The sequence below is a fragment of the Microcaecilia unicolor genome, chromosome 3 (genome assembly GCF_901765095.1).
Source record: "Microcaecilia unicolor chromosome 3, aMicUni1.1, whole genome shotgun sequence".
In the NCBI taxonomy this organism is placed as follows: Eukaryota; Metazoa; Chordata; class Amphibia; order Gymnophiona; family Siphonopidae; genus Microcaecilia; species Microcaecilia unicolor.
The window spans coordinates 268,954,740-268,978,690 of NC_044033.1; the positions used below are offsets into that span (position 1 = coordinate 268,954,740).

Sequence of the window (23,951 nt, forward strand, 5' to 3'; positions counted from 1 at the left end):
ACAAGCCCACGGATAGAAACACTCTATTGCAGTTCAATAGTCATCATCCTCATAGGTTAAAATGGTCTTTACCAATAGGCCAGTTTTTACGTTTACGGAAAATATGTACCACTGATATATCCTTTAAACATCAAGCTGCCTTATTAATGGATAAATTACGGTGTCGAGGATACCCTGAGAATTGTATCAGACAAGCATATAAACGAGCGTGGTTCGCTCAGAGATCATTATTGCTTATTGATAAACCTAAGGAACCTTTAAACAGGATGGTATGCGTGTTGGGTTTTTCTACTATGGCTCCTCAAATCGCCCAAATTATTAACAAACATTGGCAGGTGTTAACTTTCCATAATATTTTTTTGGAACAGCCATGCATTGCTTATACTCGAGGAAAAAATCTTAGGGACCGATTAGTACATACCTCTATTACACATAATAACTTGTGCATAGAGGGAGGTATTCACCAACCTTGCGGCTCTTGCCAATTTTGTAGTCAAACTCATTCTATGACACAGTGGACTCATCCTCAAACGTTAAGGACATTTCTACTAAGACACAGCACGACCTGCACTACATCTTTTGTAGTTTACATTATTGAGTGCCCCTGCCATTTGTTCTATGTGGGGCGCACTATTAGACATATGAGGGTAAGACTGATAGAACATAAAAGCAGATTATCTACAAAAACCATGACAGCTCCTCTGGTTCCACATTGTGAACAATTTAAACATACATTTGCAGATCTACGGTGGTTTATTATTGACCATATTCCTGCTTGGATAAATAATATGGACCGGACTACGGCATTGATTAGACGGGAACAGTGGTGGATCTTCACTTTAAAAACAATCAACCCTTTGGGACTTAATGACAATGTTGAATGGAACACCATAATTTGATCTGCAAAGCTCTTCTACATCTGTTGGTATTTCGTCTGTTTGCTAGCTTTGTAACTGTTTGCATAAAGCTAGTTGAAAAAAGAAAAAAAGAAAAAAGTGACGTGATCTCCGATTTCACATGGACGCAGATGCTTTATAAGCCACAAGGTAAAAGCAGGTTTTGCCTTGTTTTGTGGATTGCTTGAGACAGAATAAAGAAGAAGAAGCGATTTGTGTAGCCTTAACCCTTTGTCCCTGAGGAAATTGTTTTGAAACCCCGCGGAGTCGGGCGGATCCAGGGGAAGGCAATTGCTAATTGTTTCAGCAAGGCAACACAGTTCTGCCAGAGAGGCAAGAACTTACGAGATAAGTGTACAGTTTTTTTCACCTAGTATATGTAATCTTTTAAACAAATGTATAAGTGATTTTATAGCACTGTGGTGATTGGGATGCAAAAAAATATGAGCAGAGGTTGCTCTTTACCCAAAAAAATATAGTAAGAGTTACCCAATGAAAGAAGTGCTATGCCACGTTGTAGCAGCATTATTGACTGCAGTCACGGTGGTTTATATCTGAGGGTACTCTACACATAAAAATTATTGATCACATACGGGTGAAATAACTGTTTATTATTACACTTACTCGCAGTAGGTGGCTTTTGAGTCCTGGTTTGTGTTTATTAGCAGTTGAATGTTACCAGAGACATTGATATTGTGAACTCGTTTTCCATATCACTAAAGCACACAATGAAGCCTGAAATATCAATTGTCCAGCACAAATTGCTGTTTAAAATGAAAGAAAAATTTTAACTGAGCTGTTTCTTCCAAGCCAATACAAAAAACATATAAATCCTTCACAAGATTTGTCTCAATCAGGTTATATACACAGGAAAACAATAAGCCAGTCCTCAAACTGTTCATTGCAAATATATCTTGTCGCTTCACTCTCTGGCGGGAGCAGGACATTTAGGCACTGTGATCTTAAGTGCCCAGACATTTAGGCCTGATTCTATTACTCTGTTTCCTATCCTGTTTTTTTTTTTTCCTTCTGGCGCCCCAGCTACGCTCCCTCCCCGCTTCTCCCAAACGGCAGCCTCTCCAGTTCCTTCTCAGCTGCCCAGGATCTCGCTTTCTACTACCCAAAGGGAGACTGCAGTTCCCATTCCCAAACCCACAACTCATGGGATACCACAGGTGTCAGCACCCTGAACATGTCATAGGCATCAACTTCGCATAATGATTAGCAGTGCTAAACACAACACCTAAACACAGTGAAGGCACTCGCTCAGCACTGTGGGTGCTTGTCTCCCACAGAGCTAGCCCCCATGCCAAAATCACAGGTAAGCAGTTTTACCTAACCAGACTCCTGCATTCTTGATGGATACACAGCTAAGATACCCTTCCTTTCAATACCGAGGCTGTCCTTCACCTACTATGATCTTCAGACCTCAGATCCCAGGTTCTTTCAAATCCTAAACTAACTAGTCTCCTTACGAGGTTGTCACCTTCTCTGCTCTGACTCATCACTCCGACTCCTGCACCACCTTGCGCGTAGTATTTCTATCACAAAAGTCAAGACTATTGCCACATTAGGCATTACAAGCCAGGAACATGCAGGCCAATATGGAGGCTAGGACAGCGCTTCCCAATCCCTTTTACTGCTGTGACCCCCATCATTGCAGCCAAAATAAAAAAATAAAACAATTGTGTGATCCCCCCCTGGAGTTGCAGAATAATTATGCACCTATGGAGAGGTCTGGGTCATGCCTCCATTTGGGGGGGGGGGGGGGTCCCAGATCAGACTTAGGGAAGCTGTTGGCCAGGATATCTCTGGTCAAGCTAGAGATTTCAAGACTGTAGCAAGAAGACTTCAAGTGCAGCACCAATCAGCATTCTAAAACATATCTGTCACATTGAAATAACCAAAACTGACCATGCTATCTAACATTCATGAGAGAGCATCCTTCTCCAGTGCCCTGACATCTGCCAACTGTCCACAGCCCATGCTCTGACAAGAATTACCCATATCTATAAGGCACCTGAAAATTCCTTGCGGGAAAAAAATACTCCTAGGCATATTCTCTAAAGCACACCTATATTTTATAGAATAGGCTTAAATTTCCACACGGTATATAGAATACACTGAGCGCCTCTTTACTTGGTATAAATCCTGACACCTAAATTAGGCGCAGATAGGGTGTATTCTATAATAATATGCATAAAAATGCCCATGTGCTGCCCATGGCTATGCTCCCTTTTCAACTTGTAGCTTGGAATTTAGATGCACCACATTATAGAATACACTTACCCACCTCCGTTTTACAAAGCCACGCAGCAATGTGTCAGCATTACTGCACTGGCAGCCACTAACGGAGCTCTGTAAAAGAAAAGGGGGGGGGGAGGTTTAGTAAGTTGTGCACGTAAATCTGAATTAATGCCAATTAGTGCTGATATTTGCTTGTTATCATCCAGTTAACAGCACTGATTAGCTAGTTAACTAAGTTATGCACATTGTTATGGAATATGTTTCGGTTTCCATGCAGATTTTTTAGGCATCATATATAGAATCCAGGAGCTAGTGTCTAAGTATGAATACAGTCCTAAAAAGCTGACCTTCCAACTTACAGGGTCTACGTTTAGGCTATTATTAACAAGACAGGTCATCTGCCTATCCCCTTGCTACAGAAATGTAGCCTTTAGGGCTCCTCTTAATACACAAGAACAGGCGAGCTGCTACCACACCTCAGTGCCAACTACCTTCGGTCCCTGAGGTGCTGAGTGATGTACAGTTTAATGGATGCTGAAGGACCTGTCATCCAGAAAAATACATGCTGCACCCTGACAACAGACCTGTAAGGTTGGGGAGAAGCAGAAAGGGAGTGCAGCCAGGGCGTTGGAAAGAAGGGAACTCAAGCTAGGAGATAAGAGTAAGAGAATTGGGCCTAAATGTACTAGAGCCCAAGATCACGGTGCCTAAATGGTGGGGCCTAACTGTCATGTACCCTTCTCCGGCTGCCTTTTCTAGGCCAATGGCTAAACTCAAGGGATGTGCACAGCGTCAGACTGTTTGCTTCATTTTTATTTTGTTCGCTGCTCTATTAGGAATGGCCATATTACCTGAAGCTGTCATAGAGCCTGGTATCCTCTGTCACTTTGATGACTTAGGATAGTGAGGAAGGGGGGAGCGGGAGTAACTAACCACTGGGAGATGAAGGAAGGGTCACGCCTTCATCCCTGCAGTATTTAGCTGCTCTATCAGGGCACTTTTTTGTACCTTGGAGGTGATTGAAACAGGTCTAGATAAAAATGTCCTCCTTTTTTGCCGTGAACATTTCTTCCCATTTCATTATCTCTGAAAGAAGTCCTAATTTTGGGCATGTCCTAGTCCTGCCCAAAACATGCCTCCAACACGTCCCCTTGCTATTCAGATGAACTGGCATGTAAAATGTCCAAATTCTGCCTTTCAAAAATTGTGATTTGGACATTTGTAGCAGCTGGACGTTTTTGGACACTTTGAGATGTCCATCCACTTCAGAAAAACGCGCCGTAGTGAACTGAAATGTTCATGTGATGAAAATAGTTTTATGACTATCTGATCACAGTTGCAATGTATAGCATTATATTGTTTGAATGTTGGTTACTATTTGTTTGTTTTTTTTAGTTCTTAAATTGTAACAGTATTTTATGGTGCTAATTTCTTTAGTTAGCCTTATGAAATGTGTGTCTAGAAAAATATTTTAGTAGTTTTTTAAGTCCTGTCATATGCTAATAAGGTGTTCTCATCTCTCACTAAAGGGTGATGAAATGAAAAGGCTAGGCATATCACCTATTCCTATGATGGACAGAGACAAGAAGGATGAAATCCCACAGGGTCAGGTAAGGAAAGGAATTACATACTGTTTCTTGCAGTGTTTATAGCCTGCTACAATCTCTGTGGACTACTCTGGAATATTTTTACAGTTGCCTTACAACTTCAAGAATATGCTTTTCAACCAAGGACTGTATATGAGTTAGGAGTAGGTCTTATAATTCTTTTAATGTTTACTACACCTGACTACACATTGTAATGTGTTTAGTATTAAATATGGCATAGACCTCCATTGATTTAAACTTTAGAAACATAATGTAAGCAGTCCAGTGCCTTCATCTATACTCCCCTGCCAAAACAGATCAGGTTTTCAGGATACCCCTAATGAATTTACATAAGATAGATTTGCATACAGTGGAGGCAGTAGGCATGTCTCATGCATATACAGTAGCTTAGACCCAATTCATAAGAACGCAATAATAGCCATACTGGGTCAGACCAGTGGTCCATCTAGCCCAGTATCCTGTGTCCAACAGTGACCAATTCAGTCACAAGTATCTGGCAGAATTCCAAGTAGTAGCAAGATTCATGCTACTGATCCCAGGGACAAGCAGTGGCCTTCCTGTCTCAATAGCAGACTATGGACATATCCTCCAGGAACTTGTCCAAACCTTTTTTTAAACCCAGATACACTAACCACTCATACCACATCCTCTGGCCATGAGTTCCAGAGCTTTACTATTCATTGAGGGAAACAATATTTCCTCTAGTTCCTTTTAAAAGTAACACAGAGGGGCATTTTTGATATGACGTCTATGTCCAACTTTGGAAGTTTTGCTCAAAATGTCGAAAATTCAAGTGGGGAATATAGCCATTTTTGAAACAGCAAAACATCTCTTTTTTCCCCCCAAAATGACCATTTGCTAAATATTTTGTGCTCTGTTTATCATTTTGGTCCATTTTCAGAAAAAAAAACTGTCAAGGAGGAGCCGGCATTCTGTGTAGGCTGGCCACACATACACCCCAGCAGAGCAGTGGGGCACCCTAAGGGGGCACTGCAGTGCACTTCACATAAAAGGTTCCAGGTACACATCTTACTCTTACCCCCTTATATTGTATGGGAACCTTCCAAAACCCATTAAAATCTTACCTTACCCAACTATACACCACTACAATAACCTTTATCCCCCGGATTCTATATAGTGTGCCTAGAAATCTGCGCCAAAATCCAAGCATATTCTATAACAATGCACGTAATGTAATTGGCTTAACAAGCTAATCAGCATTGATAACAGCTCTTAACAAGCAGTAATGAGCACTAATTGGTAATAATCAGAATTTACACGCACAGCTCACTAAGCGCATTCTGTAATGCAGTGTACCCAACCTTTAATGTGCGCAGGCAAAAAGTACATAAGTACATAAGTATTGCCATACTGGGAAAGACCAAAGGTCCATCGAGCCCAGCATCCTGTTTCCAACAGTGGCCAATCCAGGTCACAAATACCCAGCAAGATCCCAAAAATGTACAAAACATTTTATACTGCTTATCCCAGAAATAGTGGATTTTCCCCATACCCATTTAATAACGGTCTATGGACTTTTCCTTTAGGAAGCCGTCCAAACCCTTTTTAAACTCCGCTAAGCTAACCGCCTTTACCACATTCTCTGGCAACGAATTCCAGAGTTTAATTACACGTTGAGTGAAGAAATATTTTCTCTGATTCGTTTTAAATTTACTACATTGTAGCTTCATCGCATGCCCCCTAGTCCTAGTATTTTTGGAAAGCGTGAACAGACGCTTCACATCTACCCGTTCAACTCCACTCAGTATTTTATAGACCTCTATCATATCTCCCCTTAGCCGCCTTTTCTCCAAGCTGAAGAGCCCTAGCCACTTTAGCCTTTCCTCATAGGGAAGTCGTCCCATCCCCTTTATCATTTTCGTCGCCCTTTTCTGCACCTTTTCTAATTCCACTATATCTTTTTGAGATGCGGCGACCACAATTGAACACAATATTCGAGGATACAAAGGCATTATAACATCCTCATTTTGTTTTCCATTCCTTTCCTAATAATACCTAACATTCTATTTGCTTTCTTAGCCGCAGCAGCACACTGAGCAGAAGGTTTCAACGTATCATCGACGACAACACCTAGATTTCTTTCTTGATCTGTGACTCCTAACGTGGAACCTTGCATGACATAGCTATAATTCAGGTTCCTCTTTCCCATATGCATCGCATTGCACTTGCTCACATTAAACGTCATCTGCCATTTAGATGCCCAGTCTCCCAGTCTCGTAATGTTCGCTAGTAATTTTTCACAGTCCCACAAAAGGGGCATGGTTATGGGTGGGCAAACGAGCGTTTCGTGGGTGTTATGAAATTTACGTGTTTACTTATAGAATATGGCCCTGTCTGCCTAAATCTACGTGCCGGGATTTACACCATATTTTCATTGGTGTAAATGAATGTGCATACTTTTAGGTGCTGGGATATCAACTAAGCATATTCTAGGAACCGCTCATAGAATACACTTGGCATTGATTTCTGTGCTGATATTTTAGGCACCATATATAGAATCTCCCACTATGTCTGCAAGTGTCACCTATATGTGGGTACAGTGGGATTTTGGTGCGTTTTGAGGAGCTGACACATTCCACCACAAGTATAACAGAGTGGGATATGGGCCTGGGTTCCCTTCTCTACAATGCAGTGTACCAACCAGTAGGTGAATCCAGGGACCTGCTTGTTGCTGTACTGGGACTGGCCATAACATCTGAGGCTGGTATGTACTGTGAGTGGGACTCAGTGACCACTGGGGGGGGGTAAGGGTAAGTCATTCCTTTATTCCTCCAGTGGTCATCTGGCGGTGCAGCAAACAGCAGGCCGAACCGTATTATCAAAAAAGATGGCCGGCCATCTTTTCTTTCAATAACACGGTTTGACCCGGCCAAATGCCAGAGTTCGCCAGGTTTGAGATGGCCGGTTTTGTTTTTCAGCGATAATGGGAAAAAATGCTGGTGATCTCAAACCCAGCGAAATCCAAGGCATTTGGTCGTGGGAGGAGTCAGCATTTGTAGTGCACTGGTACCCCTGACATGCCAGGACACCAACCGGGCACTCAAGGGGGCACTTCTAAAAATTAAAAAATATATATATACAAATACCTCCCAGGTGCATAGCTCCCTTACCTTGGGTGCTGAGCCCCCCAAATCCCCCTCAAACCCACTCCCCACAACTCTACACCACTACCATAGTCCTTATGGGTGAAGGGGGGCACCTACATGTGGGTACAGTGGGTTTTTGTTTTTGGGGGGGGGGGTTGGAGGGCTCAACATTTACCACCACAAGTGTAACAGGTGGGGGGGAGGAATGGGCCTTGGGCCGCCTGCCTGAAGTCCACTGCAACCAACAAAAACTGTTCCAGGGACCTGCATACTGCTGTCAGGGAGCTGGGTATGACATTTGAGGCTGGCATACAGGCTGGCAAAAAAGATTTGTTTTTTTTTTTTTTTTTTTAGTGTGGGAGGGGGTTGGTGATCACTGGGGGAGTACAGGGAGGTCATCCCTCATTCCCTCCGGTGGTCATCTGGACAGTTGGGACACCTTTTTGAGGCTTGGTCGTGAAAATAAAAGGACCAAGTAAAACCGGCGAAATACTGATTATGGCCCTTTTTTTTCCATTATCTGCGAAAGCCGGCCATCTGGTAGCCACGCCCATGCCCGCCCATGTCTTGCCTTCGCTACGCTGCCGACACGCCCACTTGAACTTTCGCCGGCTCGGCGACAGGAAAGCGGCGATGGTGTCAAAAAAGCAGCTTTCGATTATACTGATTTCACCGCTTTTGAGAGATCGCCGGCCATCTCCCGATTTATGTCGGAAGATGGCCGGCGATCACTTTCGAAAATAAGCCCGCTGGTCATTTAGGCCACTCTTTTGTGGTTTAGTCGTTATTGAAACAGGTCTAGATCAAAACATTTTAGTTTTATTCCTGGATGTTTTTGTTTTGTTCCATTATGGCTGAAAAACATCCAGGTCTTAAGAACACCCAAGCCCCCGACACACCCCCTTGTGATTTGGACGCACTGCCAACGGACTGCATAAAAAAGTCTAAAAATGGGTTTCGAAAATAGTGATTTAGACGTTTTGAGAATAAAAACATCCAAATGGCACTTTATGCCATTATTTAGATGTTTTTCTGTTTTGAAAATGAGCCCCATAGTAACATAGTAGATCACGGCCGATAAAGACTTGTATAGTCCATCCAGTATGCCCCAAAAGACAAACTCATAGCATAAGGTATGATGTGATACTACATAAGTATACTAGATCTTGATTTGTCCTTGCCATTTTCAGGGAACAGACCCTAGAAATCTGCCCTGCCCGGCACTTGCTATGCTAAGCTTGTTTGGTTCCATGCCTTCTATACAGGATTCCTTTGTGTTTATCCCTCGCATTTTGAATTCCATTACCTTTTTCATCTCCACCATCTCCAGTGGGAGGGCATTCCAGGTATCTATTACCCTCTTCATGAAAAAATACTTCCTAACATTATTACTGAGTCCCCCCCCCCCCCCCCCCCCCCGCAACCTCAATTTATGTCCTCTCGTTCTACCACCGTCCTATCTCTGGAAAAGATTTGTTTGTAAATTGATGCCTTTCACATATTCGAATGTCTATACCATCCCATTTCTTCTTTCTTCCATGTTCAGGTTCTCACGTCTCTCATACATCTTGCGATGCAAACCCCATACCATTTTGGTCACTTTTCTCTGAACCACTTAAAGTGTTTTTACATCCTCCAAAACTGAACGCAATTCTCCAAGTGGAGCCTCACCAATGACTTGTGCAGGGGCATCAACACCACCTTTCTTCTGGTTATACCCCACTCTATTCAGCTGAGCATCCTTTCAGTCATGGTCACCGCCTTGTTGCATTGTTTCATCATCTTGTGATCCTTGGACACCATCACTCCAAGGTCCCTCTCCTGAGCCATGCTTAACAAACTCTCTTCTCATATCTGGTATATCTCCTTTGGATTTCTGCACTCCAAGTGCATCACTCTGCACTTCTTTACATTAAATTTTAACTGCCAGACCTTTGACCATTCTTCTAATTTCTGGAGATCTCTTCTCATGGTTTCCACTCCTTCTGAGATATCCACTCTATTGCTGTCTTCATGTAATCAGCAAAAATGCAAATTTTTCCTTCTTAACCCTTCAGCAATGTCTTTCACAAATATATTAAACAGAATCAGCCCCAGTCCTGGCCCCAGAGGCACTCCACTACTCACTTTCCTTTCCTCTAAGCAGATTCCATTTACTACCACCCTCTACTGCCTGTCTGTCAACTAGTTTCCAATCCAGTTCACCACTTTGTGTCCTGAGTTCAGCCGTCTCAGCTTATTCAAGTGTCTTCTGTGAGGAGCCTTATCAAATCCAAATAGATGACATCTAGCTCACGTCCTTCATCCAGTTCTTTGGTCACCCAGTCAAAGAAAATCAGATTCATTTGGCAGAATTTTCCTTTGGTAAAGCCATGTTGCCTCAAATCCTGCAACCTGTTGGATTCTAGAAAGTTAACTATCTTTTCCTTCAGCATTATCTTTCCTACCACTGATGTAAGGCTTACCGGCCTGTAGTTTCCCACTTCTTCCCTGTCCCAACCTTTGTAAAGAGGGACCACATCTGATCATTGCCAATCCTGCGGAACCTCTCCTGTCTTTAACGATAGTACCATCTAACTTCCTTGAGCGTTCCCTAGTCTCTGTGCTTTTTCAAAGAGTGAGAAATTGATTTACATTTATCCAGTAGGATTAAAATTTGGAGTAGCCTAATGGTTAGAGCACCAGGCTGACAACCAGCAAAGCCAGGTTCAAATCCTGCTGTTCTGATCTTGGGTAAGTTACTTAACCCTCCATTGCCTCAGGTACAAAATTAGATTGTGAGCCCTCTGGAGACCTGGACATGCCTGGAGTACCTGAATGTAACTCACTTTGAGCCATAGGTATTCTGTGGCCGAGCTAAAGTAGGCGGGGTCAGGGGGTGGGGCCAGGGGCAGGCACTACATCCATAATTGTCTGACAACACACAGAAAAAAGAGTAAGTAAAAGAGGGAAGGGATATGCTGGACCAGAGTGCGGAGATACTAAGGGTGGTCCATCCCAAACAGTGAAGAGTACCACCCTAATTAGTGATATTGAAGGCTAATGAATGCATCGGCGCGTGTTTTTGACGCAAACTGAGGCCTCCCTTTTACTGCAGCTGGGTAAAAGGTAGGTCTTTCTTTTCTGCAGGAAATGGCTGTGTGGCAAGTAAAGCACTTTCCATGCAGCCATTTGGGATGGGCCCTTACCGCCACCCATTGAGGTGGCGGTAAGGGCTCCCGCACTAACCCGGTGTAACCAGGCATTGCGTGGCACTGCCCGATTACCGCCAGGTACACAGCGATGCTACAAAAATAAATATGTAGCGCCGGATATGACGGCACACTGGGGGTGGGAACTACTGTTGGGCTGCTTTGTAAAAGGGGCTCTCTATTGTTATATAAATTACATTGGTTGTCTGTAAATGCAAGAATTAGATTTAAAATCTTGATAATGACATTTCAGATGCTGTGGTTAAGGATACTTGCATATCTCAATTTCTTGTTAGTCCCATATACCCCGAGACATTTATTCCGTTCAGTGTGGAGTAACCTATTGACAATTTCTTCACATAAAAAGTGGTGGCTTGTGTGGTAGCTCCAACTTTTTGGAATTCCCCACCATTAGAACTAAGGCTAGAGTCCTGTTAAAAGAAATTTAAGGTAGGACAAACATGGTTATTTTGGGATTTTTTTTTCTGACATATCTTAAGATTCAGAGAAAGGGGACTTGGTTATTTGTACTTGTTACCCACATATTTTCAATAGTTAAATTATGTATAAGGTAAAATTTTATTCATGTATAATTCACCTCCTCCTTTATGTTCTGACAGATTGATTGACTTGATCTTTTTTAAATTTTTATTAAAAAAACGATGAGATTGTGTTTTATGCACTGCCCCGATATCTGTTGAAAGGCAGCATAACACATTTTTTTTTTATTTGTTACATTTGTATCCCACATTTTCCCACCTATTTGTAGGCTCAATGTGGCTTACATGGTACCGGAAAGGCATTTGCAGACTCCGGTGTGAACAAATACAAAGTGATGTTGTGGTAAGATAAAGTTCATGTGGCACAGCCACATTAGGGAATCATGCAACGGAAGAGTTGTGTTTCGTCCATTACGTACTTTAGTTTTGTTGTGTTGCAAAGATCAGGCATTTAAGTTGGATCGGTAGGGTATGCCTTTTTAAGCAGGTTAGTTTTTAGTGTTTTCCGGAAGTTTAGGTGGTCGTGCGTTGTTTTCAGTGGTTTTGGTAATGCGTTCCACAGATGTGTGCTTAAGTAAGAAAAACTGGATGTGTAAGTTGATTTGTATTTAAGTCCTTTGCAGCTTGGGTAGTGCAGATTTAGATATGTTCGTGCTGATTTGGATGTGTTTCTAGTTGGTACGTCGATTAGGTCTGTCATGTATCCCGGGGCTTCACCGTAGATAATTTTGTGAACCAGGGTGCAGATTTTGAAAGCAATGCATTCTTTGATTGGGAGCCAGTGTAGTTTTTCGCGGAGGGGTTTTGCGCTTTCAAATCCCGTTTTACCAAATATAAGCCTAGCTGCCGTGTTTTGAGTGGTCTGAAGTTTCTTTAATTTTACTAAATAAATATTCTTGCATTTACTTTATAGAATAGTTGCAGGTACGTGCCCAGCTGTCACATTTAGGCACCATCATTTACGCCAGCCATAGACATATGGCATAAGTGGTCACGCCTAAAGTTTGGCAAGTAGCCGCAGACTTACGCTAGTATTCTGTAACAGATTTGACACGCAAGTCTGCCATTATAGAACACTAAGCTTAGCACCCAGCTTTTTGACCTCTAACTTTTAAAGTCCTATATAGAACTTTCCCCACAGTCATTCTTCTTTTTCTTCCTCCATACTTTCTCCTCTTTCCATCTAACAAGCAGCATTTCTGTCTTGGATGACACTCATCCGGGGTTGCACCTAGTTGTAGTACCCTGCCGGGGCCCCAGTTGTATGTCTTCATCTCCCAAGTAGGTGACAGGAAACAAATGTATACTGCTGGGGTTTATTCCGCCCTTGATAAAACAAAAATATGCTAGAACATTCCAAATTTAGTTTCACCAACACAAGGAGAGTGGCATGTCAAATCAAAGTGTGTAAAAGCTTGAACATTTTCTATAACTGGTCATGTCCAATATGAGGATAATTTGCTCCTCTCAGTGCTTCCTTGGAAAGAAAACTCATTAAAAAATATGATAACTTTTTATTGGACTACATTAACACATGTTTTTCCTGGCCTTTGGAAAGCTCTATTTCCTCACCAGATCAAAACAGAAGTAGCAGATAAAGGCAGATTTTGCCTGAATATACAAATGATGACCAGTGTACTTTACAATGGTGAAAGAATAGAAAGCATAAAGCTAAAAGAAAAAAATAGGATGGTGGTATGAGGGGGGGGAGGGAAGAAGGAGATGTGTGAGACTATCAATGAGATGGAATAATATCTATTAATGGGTGAGGACAAACTTGAACATCCACGCTTCTTTGTCAATTCTTTATGTAACGGATGTATCTCTCTCTTTTTTTTTTCTAGATTGGATTTTATAATGCTGTAGCCATCCCATGCTACACTACACTGATGCAGATCTTGCCTCCAACTCGACCACTTCTCCAAATGTGCATGTAAGCAGTAGCACCATTTGCATTTGTAATATATTTTTGCTTTTCCTTCTGTGTTGACAAGCAGTGTGCCATTTTGTAAAGATGGTCATTTAGGGGGTAATTTTATAAGAAGGCATCTAGGTGAAAAGCTCAAAAAGATTCCTATTTTAAAAATGCATAGATCGGACCTTAAGAAAGTGTCACTCGTGAATTATATTGCTTTCACTGAGATTCACACACCACAGTCATCATGAGTCCAATTGAAAATGCAGACCAATATTTTTAATTTTTTTACTTTTTACTTTTTAAATGTATAATTCTTTTAAATTCACTAGTATTTATTTTAAAGTAATTTTTATACTCATCTTTTATTTCAGCATCAACTCAGGGATTAGTATCCAGCATGAACTCATGTTTCACATCATGCTGTGTCAAGAAATGTCTCCTGCAATCAACATTATTTCATTAAAAATATTCCAAAATGCTTTCTAATATTAAAAACATTTTTTAACTTAAATGCAACCAATAACTACTTTTAAACATTAGATTTACCTTCAGTGTGCTAGTCCCCACATTATGACAATGCCAGCATTTTTCTACCTATTTTATATCACATCCTGTGATAGAACTAACCAAATTTAAAAAGTAAAAAATTAAAAAATATTGGAGAGCATTTTCAATTGAACTCATGACGATTGTGGTGTGTGAATCTCAAGGAAAGCAATATAATTCATGAGTGACACTTCTGAAGGACCAATATATGCATTTATTATCTAATGAGGAAAGTTACATATTTATGATTTGAATCCTCCTAGATTTTAGGGGTCCTTTTACTAAGGTGCACTGAAAAATGGCTTGCGGTAGTGAAGGCACAGATTTTGGGCGCACACCGATCCATTTTTCAGTGCATCTGTAAAAAAAGGCCATTTAAAATTTTTGCCGAAAATGAACAAGCGGCAAAATCAAAATTGCCACATGTCCATTTTGGGTCTGCGACCTTACCGCCAGCCATTGACCTAGCGGTAATGTCTCATGCGGTAACCGGGCAGTAATGACCTAAGTGTGTCAAATACCACTTGGCACGCGTCCGATAATAAAATTTATCTTTCGGCTGTGCATATTGGATGCACGCCAAAAATGAAGCTACCATAAGAAACATGCAGTAGCTGGGCAGTAACTCCATTTTGGCGCACATTGGGCACACATAGACATGCGGCTTAGTAAAAGGGCACTTTAATAATTTGTATCTTTGGGACTTAATATTTTAAAATGGCAACATAGGTACGTATATACTTTTAGGGATGCAGAACCAGCTCCAAACCGCACAAATTCACACAAAAATCTGTACCTACTTCTAGGTTGATGTAAATTTGTATGTGTATTCTATGCATGTACCTACATATTTTATAAACTACATGCATATATTACATCTCTGCTCTGCTCAAACTATGCTGCCAGAATGCCTACATGGGGTTTGCTTCAAAGTTCATGCAGTCTTTCAACATGTGTACTATTTGTGCACATATACCCCACACAGTTTTATGAGAACCCTTTCCTATGTGTGAAACTGCCACCCCTTAACTGAGGAAAATTGTAACGTAACTTGTAATTTCCAGGTATATACAGAAAAACTCATGCATTACTGATTCTGCATTTTTTAATAAGGATGTGTTTTTTGTAAATGAAAACAAGTGGGGAAAGCATGCAGAGCATGGCTCGTGGAATACTTGTCATCCCCTCTGCATATAAATCCACGCGTCTGTTGGGGTAGGGGGGGTTGTTTGTGTGTGACTGTGTTGGTATGTGTGTGTGCATGCTTTGTATGCGGGGAATGGTGTGTTTGTGTGTGTGTGTGTGTTTATGTTTTAGTACGTATGCTTCCTGTGCATCTGCATTCAAGAGAAAAGATGAGAAGGAAAGAGTTTGAAAATTGCAATTCCTTAATCACAGTGTTAAATAAATCAGTGTAAGCAAGCCAACAAAGAGGAGGAAAAGAACCTCATGAAGCCGTGAGAAACAAAACAAACCAGTGAGGTAAGTCTAAGGAGGTTAAAAAAAGATGCTTTATTGAGAAAACGTAAAAATGATCTGACACGGCCGTGTTTCGGCCCGAAGGCCTGCCTCAGGGGTCTTGATTAATCTCTGATGTTTTAAAGTAAGACTTGATAACAGGATAAATTGTTGTGAGGATCTAGTAGTAAAGTTCTTCAGTAATCTTCTGTCTTGCGGATACGCTGCAAAAAATGGCTGTGTAGTTGGCCATTGTGAATAATCAAGACCCCTGAGGCAGGCCTTTGGGCCGAAATACGGCTGTGTCGGGTCGTTTTATGTTTCTCAATAAAATCAGTGTATCCATACTACAGCTGCTGGAGTTGCTTCTCTCATAGCACTATATAGAGGTATTTCTGGAGGAGGCTCATATATCTTCTGTTTCCCACCAGATACAGGAATTTCACTTCTCTTCTACGGCATAGAAGCCTCCTCCAAATCATCTCCCTTCTTATAACTAGAGCTGCTTTCCAGTCCTCCGCCACTACTGCCTTCCCATTGGCTGGATCCCACGTATAGTCTCTCAGCAGTCCATGCACCCTTCTTTGATGCCACACTAACATAAATGGAGTCATTTATGTACAATGCCCATATGGACTCATCTTTTAACAATCTAGGCATGAGCATTTACACTAGCACTATGGTGGATGTAAAAGATCAAACCTAAAAATATAGGTATATTTTTTACTTAATTCATTAGCTCTCTATAGAAAAGTGTTGCGGCGGTGCCCCATGTCCCGACTTACCTCCCACCATTGGCAGATGTCGGGGTTGGGGTCTGTGGCTCTCCCTGGGACAGTTGGCTGCCTTCTAGGCATGGTGGGCTTCCGGCACTGCTGCCTCCAGCCAATGTCGGCTCCCCTAGGGGTGCACGCTCACACACTGGGCCTTAATTTAAGGAGGCTAGTGACGAGATGCCCAATGATGATGTCATGAGCTGGGGCTTTCAAATTGATGGTCCAGGCCTTAATCCTGAGTCAACTAGACTACTGTAACATTCTGTTAGCTGGATGTTCACAATTTTGAAGAAGGTGCAAACGCTGCAGAATGTGGCGATTTGTCTGGTTTGCTCCACTAAGAAATTTGACAGGGTTTACCCCACTGTTAAGTAAAACACATTGGTGCCTACCCAATCAAGGGTACATAAGTACATAAGTACATAAGTAGTGCCATACTGGGAAAGACCAAAGGTCCATCTAGCCCAGCATCCTGTCACCGACAGTGGCCAATCCAGGTCAAGGGCACCTGGCACGCTCCCCAAACGTAAAAACATTCCAGACAAGTTATACCTAAAAATGCGGAATTTTTCCAAGTCCATTTAATAGCGGTCTATGGACTTGTCCTTTAGGAATCTATCTAACCCCTTTTTAAACTCCGTCAAGCTAACCGCCCGTACCATGTTCTCCGGCAACGAATTCCAGAGTCTAATTACACGTTGGGTGAAGAAAAATTTTCTCCGATTCGTTTTAAATTTACCACACTGTAGCTTCAACTCATGCCCTCTAGTCCTAGTATTTTTGGATAGCGTGAACAGTCGCTTCACATCCACCCGATCCATTCCACTCATTATTTTATACACTTCTATCATATCTCCCCTCAGCCGTCTCTTCTCCAAGCTGAAAAGCCCTAGCCTTCTCAGCCTCTCTTCATAGGAAAGTCGTCCCATCCCCACTATCATTTTCGTCGCCCTTCGCTGTACCTTTTCCAATTCTACTATATCTTTTTTGAGATACGGAGACCAGTACTGAACACAATACTCCAGGTGCGGTCGCACCATGGAGCGATACAACGGCATTATAACATCCGCACACCTGGACTCCATACCCTTCCTAATAACACCCAACATTCTATTCGCTTTCCTAGCCGCAGCAGCACACTGAGCAGAAGGTTTCAGCGTATCATCGACGACGACACCCAGATCCCTTTCTTGATCCGTAACTCCTAACGTGGAACCTTGCAAGACCTAGCTATAATTCGGGTTCCTCTTACCCACATGCATCACTTTGCACTTGTCAACATTGAACTTCATCTGCCACTTGCACGCCCATTCTCCCAGTCTCGCAAGGTCCTCCTGTAATCGTTCACATTCCTCCTGCGACTTGACGACCCTGAATAATTTTGTGTCATCGGCGAATTTAATTACCTCACTAGTTATTCCCATCTCTAGGTCATTTATAAATACATTAAAAAGCAACGGACCCAGCACAGACCCCTGCGGGACCCCACTAACTACCCTCCTCCACTGAGAATACTGGCCACGCAATCCTACTCTCTGCTTCCTATCCTTCAACCAGTTCTTAATCCATAATAATACCCTACCTCCGATTCCATGACTCTGCAATTTCTTCAGGAGTCTTTCGTGCGGCACTTTGTCAAACGCCTTCTGAAAATCCAGATATACAATATCAACCGGCTCCCCATTGTCCACATGTTTGCTTACCCCCTCAAAAAAATGCATTAGATTGGTGAGGCAAGACTTCCCTTCACTAAATCCGTGCTGACTTTGTCTCATCAGTCCATGTTTTTGTATATTTCAAAGTCTGCTCTGTCATATTTAAAATACTGTATGGCTCTACTCGTGAGTATATGTTACCCCTGCTCACTATTCCCCATCGGGTTACTAATATGCAACTACGGAATTTTTTGCTTCTTCATTTTCCATCTCCAAGATTGGTGAGGTATAAAAGAATTTTTCAGTCCTCTTTCTCTTTTATTGGGACTAAATTCTGGAATGATCTTCCTGTTATTCTTAGACTATCTGATAGTCTTTTGCATTTTAGAAAGGTATTGAAGACCTGGCTATTGGAGTAATTTTTGCATTGTTAACATGGATCTCTATTTTTGATAATCTTGAATGTTATTTTATGTAACTAGGACAGTTTTCTATACCTGGTAATAAGTTTTGCATATTCTGCTATAGTTTTGCACTGTTATTTAGAGTTCTTAATTTTGGAGAATTTATTCTACTGTATCACCTCCAAGTATGTCTGATTTACTTTTTATGTAAACTGCATAGAACTGATATGTTTATTGCAGTATAAAGGAATAGATTAGATTAGATACAAGGGATCTTGGGAATCTTTTGTACTACCTTTGCAACAGGTCTCCTGGGTTTTGCCTGGTGTGAGTTGCTACGTTTGGTTCCTGTTCCTATCCTTGCCTTGGTTCCGGTTCCATTCCTGCCTTTGCCCTTGTTCCAGTCCATATCTCTGGCCAGCCAGCCCTTGTCCCTGTTCCCTTCCTCAAATTGACTTCTTGGCTTTGACTCCAGCTTGTCTCCTTCATTCTTCTGGATCACCACTTGCTCTGATTCCTGCTTGCCTGACCGTGCCTTGATTGCAGCCAGTCCTGACCTCTGGTATTGCCTTTCTATTCTTGGACCTCTCTAGTACCATTGTTAGTATCCGGTCCAGCTCGCCTGCTGTTGGACCCATTACAGTACTTTGTATTACCTGTGCTGGTCAACATACATTGTGGGAGGCTCAGCCATCTGCAACCCAACTCATCCCTGGACCTTATTCACCGAAGCTTGCACCACTTTTCGGCTGCTCCTAGTCATCCTTACGTTCTTCAGGTCCTGCCTACTCTTGGCTAGCCCTGATTCTAGCCTGGGTGTGACTTGCCTGCCGCCAGTTGGGGACTACCTAGCCTCTGGGTTAGTTAGGCAGCGTAAACTCAGCTGCGGCCCAAGGGCTTACCTTCCCTAGTTCGTGACAAAAAGTAAGCACTGATATTTCTTTATAGAATAAGCTCAAAATAGGTGCATACGTGGTATCTAAAATAGGCTCCCTGTGTAGAACTACTCTCATAATCTGTACATATAAGTAGTGATATTTGTCCAATACATGTATAGATTATACATTTAACTGTGCTACTTAAACCGCAGGTGTAACTAGAACATCTACGTTGGCTGTTTCATGTACATCTGTTTATTCAACATATAGCATTATTGAATATACCTATAATTTGAAATGTCTACATTAGGCATTTCCAATTATACTTTGCCTGGCCTGCTTAATATTGGGCTCATGTGTCTATAGATTAAGAAGCCATTATGTAGACATAGTAAGCATTTTCCCCATAAACACAACATTGGGAAAATCTCTTCAGTATACCTAGGAGAGGTAGAGCAATGTAGAGTATTTTCTTAAGCCCTTTAGCTACTTTAATAGAAGATTTGGATATTAGCGTCCCATTACAGTGGAAATGACATTCTATTAGTCTGTTATACTACTCTTACCAATTTGGATTTGAGCCTATTATATCATTGTTTTGATTCTGTTTCTTCTTGGATGCATTCTCAACACTCGGTGTTAAACCCTAGCAAATCCATTGCCCACTGGCTGTCTGGTCATTTAGGGCTGGATTCTATAAATGGCACTCACAAATGGACCCCAGAAAAGATCAGCATTAAGCGTGAATCTATAAAGGGTGCATACACTTTATAGAATCATGCTTGATGCCAATTCCTGCATCCTAGCATTGAGTGCCAGACTTGTGCCTGCTGAAACCTTGGTGCAAATGCTGACACCCAAGTTGAATGTACTGACCCATTGTTAAGTAACAACGTGTGCAACTTTTCGAAATGCCTCTGACACGCCCATGCCCACTTATGAGTTGCACCCAGTGTTATAGAATAATACATAGCCAGATGCGAGCACAAATCCCAATTAGTGGCATTTAATTTCAGTAATTGGTTGTTGGCATCCAGTTATTGCTCGTTAATGGCTCATTAGCCAAATAAGAGTTGTGCCCAAATCTGAGCCCCATATGTAGAATCTGGGATTTAGAGCACCCTTTTCTCACTCCTGTTTTATTTCGAGTTTCAAACCAATACCAATACTCATTGACTCCCCCACAAGTCTCCATAATGCTTCAAAAGGGCTTTTTTTTTTAAATCTTACAACAACTTAGCTCTATGTGTAATTATCTGAACAATTCAAATATGCATAGCTTACTTCATGCTGTTTTCATTTCTCTGGATTATTTATGTGAGAATAACCAGGTCCAATTTGAAAAGATTGCAGCACCTACAGAATAGCGCTGTATGGTTTCTCTGTAGAGCTAAGAGATTTGAACATGTGGTTTCTCTCTCAACTCAAAAACATTGGTTACTGATTTTATGTCAGATTCAATTTAAGATTTCAATCCTTACCTTTTAAAGGTAATAAATAGAAATAAATCAAAACATAGAAAAGAAAATAAGATGACACCTTTTTATTTGACTAACTTAATACTTAATACAATTTTTGATTAGCTTTCGAAGGTAACCCTTCTTCTTCAGATCAGAAATTAGCAAATGTTGACAAATATCTGAATATATAAGTGAAACACAAAAGCATTCCAATGACAGTCTCACAGGAAGAAGAAGGGCTGGGTTAGGTGAGAAACAGGGAGAGATGGATGGTAGATAAGAGAATGACAAAACAGTATAATTTTATGGTTTATAGTAGGATAGAAAGCTCAGATCTTTGTTAAGTCCTGTCTGGTGGATGTCGAAATATTTAATCATTTTGACTTCAAAGATATTACATTCCTAGATTATCTTAAAATTTCCTTTTAGTATTCTTACCATAAGATCATTGATGCAGCGTTCTCGTTTTGTAAAGTGCTGTCCCACAGAAATGGCATCACAGTTGACATTAGAATGTTTAACATTGTGTCTATGTAAATTGAGCTTCACCTTTAGCATCTGGCTTGTTTCTCCAATATAGCATCCTTCTTTACACTTTTCATTCAATGCAAAATTGCACACTATCTTGAGATGCACTCAACTAAATTGCCTATTGAGCCAATTAGCACCAATAATTAGGTGCTAACAATTATTGGTGTTAATGCCTTAACATGTATTATACTTACAATAATTGACCTAAGTCTTCTGATATCATAACTTTTTTAGTTATCAGTATACTCATCTTGTGCTAGACATTTTAGAATATGTCGGCAATAAAGGCACGGTGCTTTGACATGGCACGTGTTTCGCAACAAGCTTTTTCAAGGAGATCCCCTACTAATCGGATTATCATAGCCAGCCGATTTCATGTTAAGGCAGGTTGAGGTGGTTGAGCCAATGACGAGGCGAGCGCATAAGACTCTGCTATAAGCTTCTAAGCAGTGTGGCGTGACTGAGGCTTACCGTCTTTTACTCTAAAAATTTAAAGAGAATGCACAGTTGTTTGATTGGAGCTGAGTGCGCTTGTAATTCAGATAAAGTTCTTTTGGATTTCGATGTATGCTTTTATATGATAAGCATCTTTTTGAACCTTTCATTTAGGTGTCCTGTTATAAAATTAATCCCCGTGTATATAACATAAAACTCTTCTCTTATTATGACGTCTCATTAAGCTGGATGGAATTCTAGTTCTGAATTAATTTTAGCTGTGGTCCCTTATTAAACTCAGTTACCCCTGTGCCGTACTTTAAGCACATTTTGGTTGAGAAAGGATCAGGGTTGGAAATAGTTAAATTATTCTGGCATATTAGACAGTTTTGTACTACATCACATGAAAGAAGTGTGCAGTTGTTGATATGCATTTAGCTCATTAGTGTACCTTAATGTGCTTTAATCCAGTGTGCGCAAAAATGAACATGCATTAAGTTGATTAGTGCATGTTCATAAGATTCCATGTATATTACAAAAAAATTTTATTAGCACAAATGTGTGAAGTGAACCAAAATAAACATCTGAAAGTACGGAAGAAGGCCAAATGAACCATTTTTGCCTTGTACACATCCCTTTCTGACAATATAAACAGAATCATGTATGTATTGCTAACAAAAAATTCATTGGTCTAAAAGCACCATTTTGTATTGTCATTTATCCAGGGATAATCTTCAGCAGTGGGAGAAAGTGTCACGAGGCGAGGATGTATCACTGTGGTATCCATCAGAGTCCCTGGCAAAGGAGTCGGCAGATTCACTTCCAGTGAAGATTGACGATTGATGATCAAGGGCAAGTCGCTTATTCCCAAGGCCACCTCTTTTATGGAACAAAATTAATAAACTTTGGTTTGGGGTTGGGGAAGAAGGAAGAAAAACAAGCAGCCATTGCTAAGCAGAAAGCAAGCCTTCCCCAAGGAAGCTACTGTCATGGAATTCTCTTTTTTTTTTGGGTGACTGTCTACTTATTGTATTATGGCACTCTAGGGAACCATGAAAATGAGATGATTGGCTGTGGATCTGAGGCCATCCCACTGAACTTGCACATCACGTTGACATGAGACTAGCCTTTTAACCTAGGCTATGTTGCTGAAGCCTTAATTTAAAGCTAACAAAATTTCTTCAGAGGTACTTGTAAATGATTTCTTATAAGGGTAGAAGTGGAGATGGTACTTTGAGTATACCTGGGCTGGCTTTCCGCTAATGACGTCTAGGAGATTTTTGACTATAAATAGGGAATCTGATGTTTTTTGTTGGAATATATTTGAAGGGTATCAGAAAACCTATGGGGCTGCAACTATTCTTTCAAATACAGTACTTGAATTATAAGCATCTTATTTGCTGCAGATGACAAAAATCAACTTCCAGGTTCAAGTCTGAGAAATAGTATATTTAAGCAACACTGAGTGGTGTATTATATATATATATATATATATATATATATATATATATATATATATATATATATATATATATATATGAGTGTGTGTGTTTTGCCCTTTTGCCCGAGTTTAATTCTGGTTTGGTCAGAGTTCAAACAGTTTTGTGGCTCTATTGGGGTCAGGTGGCAAAGAGATGACAACCCCATATTCTGTATATTCTGAGTCTTGGCCAAGAAGAGGCCACCCTCAGCTCATGGCTCAGATTTTGGCATTTGATTGTAGACAAAAAGACTGAAAAGTGATTCCATGTATTCCACATGCAGAAGTCACCATGTCATTCTTCATGGAGATCCATCAAGCTGGAGAGAATTCCAGTCATACCCTGGAAGTGTTCCATGTTGATATCCATCAAGGAGTGAGAGTGACATCTTTTCCTTTTCAGGCTGGCCTTTTTTTTGTGTGTGTGAATATTGTCAAACTGTAGTACTTGTCTGGGCTGTGAGGAAGTAGTCTTTAGTTATCACTGTGAATGCCGCTTTTTAGCTTGGCATTTGAAGCCACAGTTGCTGAATGTGGACTACAATGCAAGAGCTGAATGTGTTTAACCCAACTGGCCACTAAACGTTTGTAGGGTTACACAAGCAATTTCCTAGTATATACAGGCACCCACCACATGCAACTTGATTGCTTTTCATGGCGCTCTTCACCAATTCTCACCGGCATCTACAACTTTTTAGTGGCTTACTATAAGCACTAGAGTGGGCTCTCCAAAAAAAAATGATTGATTTATATCAACATTGCCTATCTTCTGAATTTATACAACATTTTTTGCTTTAAGAACCAAAAAACAAATAGAAAATGTAGTGCTTTGTGCCGATGTTTCCAACATTCTGTTTTCTTT

General features: G+C 41.1%; 1 protein-coding gene across 1 annotated transcript in view; it reads left to right on the plus strand.

Moving 5' to 3' along the window:
- Window positions 1–23,028, plus strand: part of PDE10A (phosphodiesterase 10A) — a 464,736-nt gene extending 441,708 nt beyond the window's left edge. The window contains 3 exon segments of the mRNA XM_030198081.1: window positions 4,673–4,753; window positions 13,393–13,481; window positions 22,335–23,028. Of these exon segments, the coding sequence (XP_030053941.1) occupies window positions 4,673–4,753; window positions 13,393–13,481; window positions 22,335–22,452 (288 nt within the window). The 3' untranslated portion in view covers window positions 22,453–23,028.
- The last annotated feature ends 923 nt before the right edge of the window (window positions 23,029–23,951 follow it).